This window comes from Paramisgurnus dabryanus, chromosome 4, assembly GCF_030506205.2.
Source record: "Paramisgurnus dabryanus chromosome 4, PD_genome_1.1, whole genome shotgun sequence".
NCBI classification, from domain to species: Eukaryota; Metazoa; Chordata; class Actinopteri; order Cypriniformes; family Cobitidae; genus Paramisgurnus; species Paramisgurnus dabryanus.
Window position 1 is genome coordinate 44,279,703 of NC_133340.1, and position 15,157 is coordinate 44,294,859.

Sequence of the window (15,157 nt, forward strand, 5' to 3'; positions counted from 1 at the left end):
ATTGGCTACCCGCCAATGTGGCTGGTAGATTGACAGTGTTACCCGCCAATTGCAAAATCCACCCGCATTTGGCGCGTGGTCGGGTGTTAATTTCATGCCCTGGACCTGACTATATGTATGTATCTATGTATATGTCTGTCTGTCTGTCTGTCTGCTTGTATGTCTGTCTGCCTCCCTATCTACCTACCTATCATCCATCACTAAAGCAAACAATTCACACACACACATTCACATGCATACTGTACAGGGGTGTAGTTGACCTCGTTCCCAGGCATTTTGCAGAGGGTTTACTGGCCTCTCATTAGTAATGATCTCATTAATCAGGTCTTCTGTCACATGCATGCTCAATTAGAGACCCTCGGCTCATCAGATTTATTCAGCCCATGATAGATTTTGAACTTTTTAATGATCTGATGGCCGACCGATGGATTGCTTCCAGAGTCATTTAGCGTGAAAGCGCTCATATCCACATTAAAGCAATGCATTTTGGCTGTAGAAGGAATCAGGTATTGATTAAAGAAAAATAATGTGTGTATGTGTGAAAATTCCCATGTACTGGTGAATGGAATGATTGGACCGGGCTGTGGAATTTGATTAGGTATTCCACTGGCCAGCCTTAAAGCCGAATGCTAATTTATCTCGTTTCTTTTGCATTAAATGGAAATTCATGCTGGCAACGTCTAGGCCTGAAGTGGACGATTTAATCTATTTTTAACTTTTATATATTGAACTAACTGCCTAATGTATCTTAATGCAATATGTATTTTGTCGATAACCACTGGAACTTGTTTTTCGTACACAACGAGGGACTGATTTAGGCTTATCTGGCGTTTGTGGAGACAGCAGTGATTTAAATCTAAGTCTGTAAGACCTGTTTGGTTGAGGTCTTTGTGGAATTGGATGTGCAGTCATCCATGCAAACGGAGGAATAAAACTGTTGGATTTTATTTGGCTGATCTCAGAGAGTTTTCTTTCAACAGCTGCGCAAACAATAACATAGCATCCATGTTAACAGCATTAAAAAGCAATTACAGCTGTATTATTGCTGATACATCTGGGAGTTTTGCACTGATATTGGTGATTACTGTTATTATGTCTAGCTCTTTAGATTGAGCAATCAAATTTTGGTCCCTGTTGTTTGATAATGGACTAAGGGTGGAAGGGGAAAGGTTGTGATATCGTGTATGTGTGTTTCTTGATTAGGTTTTGTAGCATTTGGAAGGTCATCCAACAAGCCAACCATTCAAGTCATAAGAATGATATGAAACTTTTGATTGAATTCTTTTTGTTCACAAAAAAACTTTGCAGTTCACAAACCCACATATATAAACACACACATACAGACAACTCTGACCTGCATGAACAAAATCACACACGCATACTTGATCATTTGCACATATTTTTTTCCTATAAACAAATCACCTTGGTTTACTTAACCGTAAGCCTATGTACTTGTGCAGGTGCGTAAGGAATATGGCCGCTGTCTCCGCACACACTGTTGCAGTGGGAAGAGTGTGGAATCGACTATCTCTACTTCAACTAAGACCAGCACAGCCCGCACACCCGGACGCTACTCCACAAACTCACAGGTATCACACACACCCAGGGACATTTAAACCAAATGGCCAAACCCTGCTCATGAAGTACCATCTTCCTACAGTTTGCTTTAACATTAATGAAACACACCTAAACAATCTGATCAAGGTCTGATACTCCTTCTGCGAGTAGTATTCATGAATATCAGTCATGTGACCTTCTACGTCATTCCAGTTGCCTGCCGCCATCTTGAGTACCTACCGAGTACCAGTAGGCTACTGACAAGCATATGCTAGCTTGCTACAATTTATGTATTTCTTATCTTTTACTGTCTATGATACTTACGGATATGGGAAATGGCTACTAAAGACAACATTTCGCACCTCGACTGTCATGAAAAGAAACGCTACTTTAAAAAAAATATCTTGGTTAGGGTGTGATGCCTACTTGATCCTTGATGCTTTTTTCCAGCGCTGTCCGCTGCAAAAAAACTACCACTATTTTTACAACACTAAGAAGGCACGACACAACATGAAACTGCGCTTAAAGTTTCACTGGGATCTCTACACATGAACACGAGCATTGAGAATATTATTTGTGTACACAGAGTTTACTAAAAAGAAAGGTTTTGAACAACTGACTTTGGCTGTTATGGTGTCCGTTCGCCATCTTTGCCAGACATAAAGAATCGATTTCCAAATGCGACACAAACAATGTTCACAATGCTCAAGTTCACGTTTTGAGACACAGGTGATACTTCGAGCTAAGTATAATGTTGTGTCGAACCTTATTAGTGTTGTAAAAATAGCGCTTTTTGATGCTCACAACATATTGAAGGCATAGCTTCTAGTTCTTTTGCGACCACTTCAGGTACTCAAAATGGCAGAAGACAAGTTTGAGATGTGAGTGACGTCAGCTGATATTCATGATATAGGTAGTGAACAAGATGGCCCGTAATAACTGACTAGATTACAGTTTTCATTGTGAGAACACAACTCATTTTAATCATGAAACAGCATGAATTTAAATTTGTTGTTGTAATGTGGGTATAGTGCTATATAATTGGTGAATATTGTTTAAATAGCATTCAAATGTGACCACTGTGTGTGAAATCTAGGATAAAGTCTTATCCAACTATGAGCAAAGTTTGATTTCACTTTAATTTCAGTCTGTGACAAGACCTTACTTATTACGTCATTATTTAAAATATCAAGATTATATTTTCACAGAATGTCCTTTGGGGTATATAGGTTGATTTAATGTAGAAAACTATATCATGAAAAATTTGTGACAGACAGGGTCACATGTGTGACTTTTTAATTTTAATTCAATCTCCAATACTGATGACAGAAAACCCCACGCATTAAGGAAAGTATGTGATCTCTAGTAAATGACTAACCGTATGACGAATAATTAAAAATGACAACTGATGATGATAATAATAGCATTAGGAAAACAGCTCAATGGCGTGGTTTCCTGGACAGAAATTAGCTTAAGCCAGGACTAGGCCTTAGTTTAAGTAGGAAATATAACTAGTTTTAACAAACATGCCTAACATGCATTACTTGTGTGCATTTTGAGGCTAAACAAAGGGCACTGATGTATTTTAAGATATGTCCGTGCAAGTTGTTTTCAGTTTGTTTTCACTTACATTTATTTTAGTCTAGGACTAGTCTAAGCCCTGTCCAGACAATGCTTAAGGTTAGTCCAAGACTAACTTTAATGTTAGTGTTGTCTTGACCAAAAACAACTTGCTTTGACATATCTTAAAATACTGTATATCAGTGCGAGTGTTGTGTCTGAAGATGCAAATCAGTAAGGTTTTTTGTAAATTATGCTTTTAAAAATGACTTAAATATCCCAATTTAACTAAAGTCTAGTCCTGGCTTAAGCTTATCCGTGTCCGGGAAACCGCCCCTATATAGTCACTTAATGTAAATGCACATTTTACATATATGTGTGCTGTTTATTTAATAGGGCTTATTTAAGTTTATTTACACAGAATTTTTTCCACATTGCTATAAAATTCCTTTAATGGACTGTACAGGCCTGTTCTGTTTTGCAGTTCTGCACTAGTTGTTGTTTGTTTACTTACATGAAATCTGTCGCACTAAATAAACATTTATGCACACAGTAATGTTCTCTTGAAAAGAGCGACTCTTCGCATCACATTGCAGCCGTTCTGTGGATGGTTTTATGCATGACAATTTTATACCTGTGGGGAGCATTTTTATGTTCTCATTTAGAGCCTCACACGCAGGTCAGCCCTGCACACACAGACAATCCTCCAAAAGAATTTCAGAGGATTTTTCTAGGTCAATGACTGGCGGTGAACCTCTTAATGGTCAATGCAGTCATCAGAGTGTTAATTCTTTGCCCAGAAAGCACTTAGCCCCGACGCTCTCTCTCATTCATGGGTGAACACAGAGCCACCTGACCCAATTTCACATTCAGCATTCTTGTAGATGATGAGCTCAGCATTTAGCTCATCACACAAAACAAAATGTAACTTACTCGTGTGGTTTTTGTTTTTTATTGTGTGTTGAAAACGTGCACAATTTCAGAGGCAAGTTATTATTTAACTGTGCTGTATGTGTACGTTTTTAGGACTGTTCACAACAAAACTGATAACACTAATGATAACTACATAGTATCCACATCTATTCTAGCTTAGGTAAAGGTAGAGTTTCAATACACTACAGCTTAGTTTAAATGTGCAAGTCATTTAAATTTGAATACATTTTGACTTTTGTCATTTTCTTCTATGGGGTGGTTTCCCGGGCAGGGCTTATCCTAGTCCCAGACTCAAATGGATGTTTGAGCTGCCTTACTTTAAAAACACCTTGTACTGACATATCTTGACATGGCTGCAGGGGGCGCAATGATATTACGCAGTGCCCGAAAATAGTCCACTGCTATTAAAAGTTACCAAAGGGACTATTTTCAGGCGCTGCGTAAAATCACTGCGCCTCCTACACCCATGGTACGGCAGCATAGTCCTTGATTATTACGCCAGAATGAGAGTATAGTCCTAGCCATATCGGCCTAGAAAAACTTTTAATTTTCCATCGGTCTTAGTACAGGATGTAACTACAGAAGAGTCAAGTTTTAAATAGGAAACATATCAAAACTTTTGGGTTATTTTTAGCTTGATGCTAATGGTCTAATCAGAATCAATGGATTATGCTAAGCTATGCTAAAAGTGGTACCACCATACTCGGAGATCAGCTGAATCCGTGGCGGCTCGTGACTGCTCTTCCGAGGATGCGCTAACTCAAAATAAGTGTTCGGATTGTCACGTGTGTGGTTCCCTTTTGCAAAATATGTGTCCTGCGTGTGGAGAGATCCTGTGTGCATCACGTGTTTTGTCAAAATAAGTGCCTGCTGCACACGCGTCAAAACCGTTTATGATAAAAGAGACGCTCACATTCCCTAAATACACGCAAGCCACTCCCTTAACAGTAAACTCTGATTACGCATGAGATTGTGCGAGTATCTGGTAAACGCGAGCGTCTCTTTTCAAGTTTAAGGCTTATTTTGGCATGACACGTGATGCACACATGATCTCTCAAAGCGCAGAACACCTATTTTGAAATGACGAACCACACACATGACAAGCTACATAAATGTTCTGACGAACTTCGCATTGTGCACTTCAAAACAAGAAGTCACCAGCCGCCACTGAGCTGAATGTATTCCAAAATGGTAAAAATCAAATGTTTAACTCTAGGGAAGCTGGAAAATGAGCATTTTTTTTATTGTGGATGCACAACACACCAGTATTGTTTTTTGTATGTAAAAATAAATTAAATGTCCTAATATAACTAAGGCCTATTCCTGGATTAATCTAAACCTTGTCCGGGAAACCGCCCCTATATATTTTTAGTCTGTTGTTCTCTTAAACTAAGAACAGTTTTTAAAATGTTATAGTTAGTATCCCGGGTATGAATGCACTCTAAAAATGGTGCTAAATGGCACTTTTAATGATACAAAGTAATCATATGGGAATCACTTGTGCTATAGACCAGTGGTTCCCAAACTTTTTCAGCGTGCGGCCCCCCTTGTGTACGATGCATTCCTTTGCGGCCCCCCAAAGAAAATTTGTCACAAAAAAACTGTTCTAAAACTCAACATTTTAATAAAAAAACATTAAATTATACAAAAAAGTAGTGCTTTTGGTTAGTAGCCTATTTTTTTTTAGGTTTAATTACACAAAATTCATGATAAATTAATGTATTTTATAAAATGTCATAAAACTGGGGCCCCCCTGGCACCATCTTGCGGCCCCCCTGGGGGCCCCGGCCCCCAGTTTGAAAACCACTGCTATAGACAGGGTTTTTTTGTAATAACACTGTTTAACTATAGTAACCATGTTTTCTTGGTTAATTTTCATAGGCAGAGCTACAATTGTGCATTTCTGCATAGTACTTAAGAGGAGCAATAAATGTTCATTTAGATGTACCACTTATGAATGTCTCTCCTTTACTGTTATTACATTTGTGTTATGTCAGGCTCATATCGGCAAATCAGCCACATTGCTTTCTCAATATCTTTATCGGCCAATAAAACCCATTTCAGTTGACCACTACTTTCTACAGTACATTCAGCTACATTCCACAAGACTGTAATACAATTACTGCTACATAAGGCTCCATTTCCATGTTTGCTTTTTTTGGAAAGTGTTTTTCCTTTTAGTCAGAAACTGAACCAGTTATGAACCCCATCCTTGTGTTGTCAGAGTCGTATTCGCAGGATGTGGAACGACACCGTCAGGAAGCAGTCGGAGTCGTCTTTCATCACGGCTGATATGAACAGCTCAGCGACTCTCAACAGAGGTAAACACACAAACATGCACACATGTACATAGTATTCATTAAAGGGGGGGTTTAATGGTATTTCAAGCATTCTGACTTATTAACACAGTTATAGAGTTGTTTCCTCATGCTAAACGTAGGCAAAGTGTCAAAAATGCAGTTGGGCGTGTTTCAGAGTATTTCTGTGCCGAATGCACTTCCCAGGGTTCGTACAAGTTTCGGCTAATTTTTTTCGATTACGGTTCTAACTGACGTTTCAGGGGTTTTCGATATTTCGTATCACTTCTTTATATGGGCTTCCGCCGGAAAACTTCCCCCGGAAAACCCCGCCCAGCCGTCAGTCAGCGGGAGACGCTAGAGCTTGCTAACAGCTTATCACGCCACTCAGCTTTGTTTAATTTCAAAAGTCAACAATGGCACAACAAGAAGTGTGTTTTTGGATGTAAGGAGAAGACATCCAGCCTTATGGAAACAATGGATATAGTTTATTATCCGGATTAGCAGCGGAGTTTTGCGTGTGTGTTTGATGCGGTGGATTTTCGTGACGAGTTACACGTGGTAAGTAAGACTTCTGTCTTATGTTGGAAATAGGCACGTGTATATTATATAAATGACACGAACATGTAGTGAATCATAAGTTAAAACAGTGTTGTATAGTGTTGCATGACTCGTACTCGCTCCTCCCGTGTTATAACTCCTCCTTCTTCATGTTTTCGTACGTTATCGGAAAGATTCGGTAAAGCTAATCTTTCTTTTATAAATCTGATTAAACTAAAGACTCTTCAGAGATATAAAGGATGTCATACTACTCCATAGGTACTCCAGATTAATATCAGAAATGCAGAAACAGCGTGTGTTACGTGAGCTTTAACTGCTTTTAGTTTACATGCACAGACACAAAGAGACACCTGTTTATACCCGTACACAGTATTCATGGGCTGTTTTACATGTATAGAGACACCAATAAATGGGAATTGCACAAAACAGATTGTCTCCATTTGCTATGAAAACAATGTAACAATGTAATTTCATTATGAGAACATTTCACTTATGATTTGACCAAAACAGATTAATTCTGAGCAAAGAATTTGCCATGAGACAGAAGAATAATATACTTGGGAAATTGTGTATGTGTGTATTAGGGTTGTTCTGAGTACTAGCACAAGAAAAGCACTGCATGATGTTAAAATTTTACATTTTTGGTACCTGACCCATATGACAATGTGTTGCTATTCAGCACAGTTCATCAGTTCGGGGAGTGAGACACGATGTGCGGTATTCATTAAATGTGTTTTCTTTTGCATTCAGATGGGATGTTAAGCCTGAAATATATTTTTGTACAAATATCAATGTGAGGACTTGTGATTTGCAAATAATTGTAAATTCATATTTTGAATTGTGTGAGCAAAGCTGCCACAATCTAAATGTTTCTTGCAGTATAATCTGATACATGTCATTCAAACAAATGAATTATTTACTTTAAATTATTGAATATATTGTTATATTTCATCAGTCACCCGAGGCTGACTATTTGTTACGTGAATGATTGATTAATTGTCATTACTGAGGTACCAGGTGCCGTTATTGTCCCGAGGCCAAATTTTGGCATCGATCCATCTCTAGTGTGTACAGACGAGAACATGTTTGTGTATTCAAGAGAACAGCTGAATATTCTGGATCTCACTCACACTGATCTTACTGTCCAAATGAATTAGACATCTAAGTGTGCGTGTTTGTCCATGTCCTGCTCATTCTGAATGCCTGCCTGCCTCTGTTATGTCCAAATGATAATATGATTTGCTTCTCTGAGCTCCTTTGCCTTCATTGTCCTGTGGAAACAAAGTCGTTTTGTAGATGTAAAGTCAAGGAAAAACGTTCCCAAACGTATCGCACCGGCAGGTCATGACGGGACAAAATGTGCAACGTCCAGCAGCTGTCCAACATAAACATAATCTGCGCTGAGCTCTACTGACATTTCACTCCAAATGGGAAATTTTACATTCCTGTCCACCCAAAGTAACTCGGATATGATGTTTAAAGCACTATGAGCACAAGTTTACGGACTTGTCGTCTGCATCATGCTAACTGTTTATTGTACGTCTTTTCTGTCTCTTTCTTGCTTTTCTGTCCTTTCAACTTTCTTTATCTTCCTCCTGTATCGCTCTCTATCTGTCTCTCTCTTTCTCACTTTGTGTATGGGTGTTGTAGGTACCATGGCTAACCATCTCATCTCCAATGCTCTGTTACGTCCTCATGGCACTAATCCTTATAACACGCTGCTGGGAGAGTCTGCCGTGTACAATAACCCTACTGCCAACATGTTCAACACACAAGGTTTGCCTCACACATACAAAACACATTATCACCAATCGGACTGAAAGTCATGCATGATGTACAGTAGTTCCCCCCAGAATAAGCATTCTTCCAGAGAAATTATTTTATTGATCAGAGGTCAGGAGATCATTGAAGTACGAATTTAGATGTTTCTTCAAAAGTTGCTTCAGTAAAAAAAACAAATGAGAAATTGTTAAAAACATCAGATTTTATTGGCGAATTGCGAAAGGCATAGAGAGGCTATGGTAGCCGCCACAGGACAGTCATCCTCATTTTAGACAACGTAGTGACGAAATGCGCTCTTTATTGCAGTTTGTCTCTTTAGGGCTACTGCTGTAGAAACATGACGTGCATAATTGATTTGAAATTATTTTGATTTGGGTAAATTTGTTTTAAGTCACCCTGTAGTCAATAATTTGATCCCTTAAAGGTGCAGTGTGTAGATTTTAGTGGCATCTGGTGGTGAGGTTGTGAACTGCAACCAACGGCTAAGTCCCGCCACTGACCCTTCCCTTTCGGAGCATATAGAGAAGCTAGGGTAGCCCCACAGGACAAACATAACGTCATCTGAGATAATGTAGTGAAGAAACTTTAGAGCTGCTGTGGAAACATGCAAAATGGCGACTTCCATTTAGAGGGGACCTGCCGTCTATGTAGATAAAAACGGCCTATAGTATGTAGATATTATGTAAGGCCTTTGTACAAACAATGAAAACAGTAATCTATATTATATTGCATTACTGTCAAAAGATCTTCCTAAAATTTACACTTCGCACCTAAAAAACATATCTTTGAGCATCAAAACAGCGTATCTAAAAGTTTTCCCTATAAACTTTTTAACGCTTTAAAACAGCTTGAATGTACACTCTTGCTTTATTTAGCATACGTGGATCTATGAGTAAGCAAATTAGTCCCCGCTCCTATTTAATTACACCAGCTAAGACCATAGATCAATGATGGGCAACTTTGGTCCTGGAGGGCCGGTCGTGCAGAGTTTAGCTCCAACCATAATTAAACACACCTGAAGCTGCCAATTACAGTAAGGTCTTACTAGGCATACTAGAAACTTTTAGGCAGGTGTGCTGAGGCAAGTTGGAGCTAAACTCTGCAGGACACCGGCCCTCTGGGACCTAAGACCCATCCCTGCCATATATATATATATATATATATATATATGTAAATAGATTCCACTTCTTGCTAAGGCCACTTTCACAATTTGAACTGCAGTTTTGAGACTGTCTTTGGAAAACTGCAATTTTGTAAAGAAAATACTCAACAATGGTGTTGAATGATGAATTTGCCCATCGTTTGTCTTACAGCAATCAAACACACCACATAGAAATAAACAACAATAAAAACTCGACCATTTTCACCACAGGGTGACTTTAAGAATTATGGAATTTTTATATTATTGACATTTTTATTGCAAACTTCTGAGCACCGTTTGTAACGTGCCAACATCATCGTTGAGATCCCTTTTGATATTCTAATAGAGACATTTATCAAATTTGTGAGTCTTTTTTTAGGAGAAACATCTGAGATACTAAAGCACATTCTCCTTCTAATCCCAGTAATGATAAATAATTGAAATATTAAAGATATCTCATCTGTGGTTTTTCTTTCTTATGGGCTGACAATATTTACACAGTGTCACTGATACCATTTGAAACCCATTTGCCTTTATTTGCTCCAAAGGAATTCAATAGTAAATGTTTAAGAAAACAACATCATGGATATCTGCAGCTCGTCGTGTTGATAAGACACGAGTTAAATTTGAATATACAAACAACGTTGTTTTAAGGTTTGAGATACAAGGTAATACTTTGAATGTAGAATGATAGCGCCCTTATTTTGCGATGTGAAAATGCCTATTAACAATGGTCATCTACAGGTGAAACCATTTTTCTCACGTTTTGTCAAAACGCTATATACAAAGAGCTGTCAGGATGAGAAACATTTTCACACAACCCTGCAGGTAATTCAGCCTAAAAGTTTCTCCTGGGTAGTGGCAACACTGACATTTCCGATTCAGGCAGCAATAAAATAGAGCGACTAGCACTTATAAATGCTGAAATTACCTCTGGTCCCCAAACAATTACAGTCCGAATAAAGCTTTCAAGAGAGACACTTGCGCACACACACTCTTATGTACATGATCTTTAAGAACTGTGTAGACAATACAGATTTGATGTTGTGCTCACGTACTGTGTCTGTTTAATTAGCTTTTTAATGTTGTTTATGTCTTCATCTGTTCTATTTAATCATTTGGTGAAAATTGCAATATGTCCTAAAGTCAGCAGGTTAGCATTAGTCACTAATGTCTGTTACAGTCTGAGCAGAATAAAATACTTCACTCTCTTTCTTTGTGGACATGGGCATTTATATGTGTAATCATTCTCACTTTCTCTCTCTCTCCTATCATGCGGTTCTGCAGCCTCCTACAGAGATTCAAGTATGATTCATTTACTTTCACAACAGCTCCACATTTTATAATATATTCTCCTTAGCTTCTCTTCTATTTAATCTCTACAGTACCTCTCTCCTCATGGCTTTCCATCTTCTCTCCCTGTTAAATCCGCATCCCTACTGTATTCATCTGTTTCTTTATAAGAGTAAAGTTAATATCCTATTTGATTGCATCTCTCATAAAATAGTTTGAATTATCAGCAATCATAAGCACATACATAAATATATATTAAGAAATGTTTTCCCAAGCATACCGTAGATGCGCTAAAGTTTGCTAAATTTTAATCATTTGATTTCATGTGTTTCAGAGGGCATACTAAACAACGCGCGAGACTCCAGCGTCATGGATACGCTGCCGCTCAACGGTAACCACGGCAACAGCTACGGTGTGGCGGCAGGTGATTACCTCACCTACAGTTCCCGAGGCAGCGAGCCGCCAACTACGCTTGAGAAAAAGATCTTGAAAGAGCTGACAGCCAACTACGCCCCATCGTACCTAAACACTCAGGAGCGGCAGGGAAAGGCTCATCAGGGGACCCTGACCAATAAACTAAACAACCACATGGCCAACGGAGGGGTCGCGGGGTCATCTTCCATCGCGAAGGATGACGTCATGGTGCTCGATAACCCCGGAGCGTTTCACAGGCACGACGACGGGGGCGGGTTAACCCTAGAGCTGATTAGGGAGGAGTCCCAAGCGCCGCTCCTCCCACCGAGGCCGCCCCCTCCGGAAAACCACGCCCCCATGCACACGTTCTCAGCCCACCGGCGCCTGCCACAGGAGAACAGCGAGAGCTTCTTCCCGCTGCTGCCCAACGACACGCACTCGTCGCACACGCACGCTCCCCGCGCGCACACGCACTCACCTCTCAGAGACTCGCTCTATACCAGCATGCCCACTCTTACTGACCTTCCGCACGGCACCGACGACCTCATCAACGGTCTCCATGACGACGAAGATGATGAGGATGACGACGTCGAAGAGGAAGAGGGGAACGAGCTGCACCTGGCGAACGGCAAAGGGGTCGTCATGGAGTCGGATGACGTGTACTATAAGAGCATGCCGAACCTGGGCTCCAGGAACCACATACAGGAACTGGAGAGCTATTATCAAATGGGTCGGGGCGGTAGCGACGGGTTCATCGCCCCACCCGAGAAAGAAGACTCGTCGCCCGAAGAACAGCCACCAGACCCTTCACAGCTGGTCACCAGCCTATAGACACTGACATACACGCACACACATTCTCGCCTAGTGTGTGTGAGTGTGTGACACAATGCACAAGGCATGGGATACACTACCTACTGCACTGATAGATCCCTAGAAAGACTTATTCCAGATAGCCCTCGATTCCGTAAATACAAGTATCCTGTACCGATCCACACCAAAATCCTGTTCCAGTTAGAGTCAGTAACTTGTTCCTACGCTCCAACAAGGACTAGGCATCGCGTAGGCAGGTCTCGTGGACATTTTCTTGTGAATCTCCTTGGAAACTGATCTGTTGAATAAAACTATTGCGGATTTTATTCGCAGGCGTGACACGCTAGTCAATTAGGAGACGTGGATTTAAGTCAGACAAACTTTTCTTCCCTGGATCATTTGCATAGATCTCCTTAACATCCCGAAAGGCCTCTGCGAAGCCCGTCATCCGATGGCTGTCTGATTCTCCCCAAAGCCCACAATGGATTACTGTAATGTGTGGAGAGCGTGTAAACAGATTGGGGAAAACTGGCTGCCGTTCTAGATGACCATGTATGATAATGAGACCACCAACCCTGACTCTGAACTCTTCTATTGTATTGAACTGCATTACCCACAATTCTCTAGACTTCTGTATGGTTCTCTGCTACACATTCCTTATCGTTTAGCACCGATCTTGTTTCCGAGCGTGAAATTGAAAGGACGAATCTAAAGGACCGAGGACACATCGGTTTTCTTACGTTTATTTTTTAGTAACAATCTCAGTTATTGCAAGGTCATTTTCACCTATTACAAAGAAATGGAACAAATGTCAATGCAAAATGTACAGATCCCTGATATTGCATATGGTCGTATGCGTTTCATGTTTTTGACATCTTTTGCCCCTTGTATGTGTTTTGTAGACTAGACCAATCCCATAACGCTGTGCTGGTCCTTCGAAATACTGTCCCTTCTTATCACGCAGCACACATATCTACATATACGCACACACAATCTTCTTTATAGCCAGAAATACTCTTGTTTAGAAAGATGGCCATCGCTTTCTCTTTTCCCAAATGCAACATTTTGTCATTCTAATTTTCACTGTGTTGATTATATCCAAGAGACTCTGGGGAACTGACTGTTGTGTGATTGACATATATTGCAGATGGGATCCCATCACCTGTCAAATATGCTGGAAAGTTGCAATGTCGTGAGCATTCGAGAGCGTTTACCCTTGAACACGTCACCTTTTAATGGCTAAGAACAAACATCTTCCTTTGAAGCAAGTGTAGAAATTCCAGCTTATTGGAATGATATAAACCTTATAAACTAGACAAAAATGTTCTCAGGCTAAAATTTTGTCTTGTACTTAAACAGGATTGCACAAAGAAAATCTGTTTAGCCAGTTTAGTCAAGGTGGGTAAGAAAAGCTAATGGGATTTGTTTGGAAACAGTTGACCTGGTCCAAGCCCAGTTGGATTAAAGTAAAAATGTGCAGACATTTAAAATCATGCACCTTGTAAAGGAGCAGATTGTGCGTATGACCTTAAACTGAGTGGTTTTGAAGATGGCAGCAACCTTAAAAAGGTCGGCTTCTTAAAAACTACTGTTTACTCATTCTTATACCGATATTCCCTCTGTAGCTTGCACATCTTTTTCTTGTTAACCCAACCTGAGAAAACTGACTGCATATTTATTCCTGTGATTTTTATTTTATTTGATCATTTTTTTAACAGATCAGATACGTAGGACCTTAGAGGAGGCTGGAAAAAGAATCAGATCGGCACTGAGACCTTTTTTATTGTTACTATCATCAATATTATTATTACAATGTCAATGAAATTATTATTTATTCTTTTCATATGCATTCTAAACTGAATGAACTCATAACTAATATTTGTTGTAACAGTGAAAGTTGTTTGCCAACAAATAAAATGACTGAATTAATATTTACAGTATTTCACAGGAGAAATGTGAGTTAATGCTTGCTTCTGTCTTTTTTCTCCTATCTCAGCTTAATTTGCAAAGACGGCTCTAAATATATGATTTGATACACTGTCAGAAACAGAAATGGTCCCTAGCTGTCACTTTTAAAAAGGTCCATATGTACCATTTAGGTACAGATATGTAAAGCCTACTTTTGGTCCCAGTATGTACCTTAGAGCAGTGGTTCTCAAACTGGGGGCCGGGAGATAGTGCCAGGGGGCCCCAGTCTTATGACATTTAAAAAATACATTAATTTGTCATGAATTCTGTGTAATTAAACCTAAAAAAAATGCCTACTAACCAACAGCACTACTTTTTATAATTTGTTTTGTTTCATTAAAATGTTACGTTTTAAAACAAATTTGTCATAAATTTTCTTTGGGGGGCCGCGAAAAAATGCACCGTACACAAGGGAAAAAGTTTGAGAACCACTGCCTTAGAGGTAATATAGGGGAGAGTGGGGCACAAAGTAACGCTTTTTGGCTTTGGCTCTATCATTAAAAAAATATGTAAGTTAGATTAGGTGTTTATTTGTAGCAGAGATGTGTGTGTTAATTGATTTAAAAAAAAATTATTAAAGTCTGTTTGTGGGACCTACCGTTATCATACAATTACATCGAAAGTAACAGGAGTGCAAACGAGGGTTTGTTGTAACATCTGCTAGAAAATTTAGTTTAAACACAAATAATTCAATCAAATTCTGTCTATATACTAAAGGTGGATAATGTTTAAATATCTGCCTATAATAAATAGATATCCACACATTTATCCATTCATGATCTTTCATCTAACCATCCTTGTATTATGCTTAAATGCATATAAAAAGATTTTTTAGAAGGGG

The 15,157-nt window shown here is 39.4% G+C and overlaps 1 protein-coding gene across 7 annotated transcripts in view; it reads left to right on the forward strand.

Annotated features, from left to right (window-relative positions):
- Window positions 1–14,288, forward strand: part of adgrl3.1 (adhesion G protein-coupled receptor L3.1) — a 124,037-nt gene extending 109,749 nt beyond the window's left edge. For 2 of the 7 annotated variants that reach the window (XM_065254733.1, XM_065254735.1), the window contains exons 20-24: window positions 1,461–1,589; window positions 6,275–6,371; window positions 8,559–8,684; window positions 11,119–11,136; window positions 11,459–14,288. In XM_065254733.1, coding sequence (XP_065110805.1) covers window positions 1,461–1,589; window positions 6,275–6,371; window positions 8,559–8,684; window positions 11,119–11,136; window positions 11,459–12,369 — 1,281 coding nt within the window. In that variant the 3' untranslated portion in view covers window positions 12,370–14,288. The remainder of the gene's footprint in view (window positions 1–1,460; window positions 1,590–6,274; window positions 6,372–8,558; window positions 8,685–11,118; window positions 11,137–11,458) is intronic. The other 5 variants (XM_065254736.1, XM_065254737.1, XM_065254739.1 and 2 more) reach the window with 3 other exon arrangements.
- The last annotated feature ends 869 nt before the right edge of the window (window positions 14,289–15,157 follow it).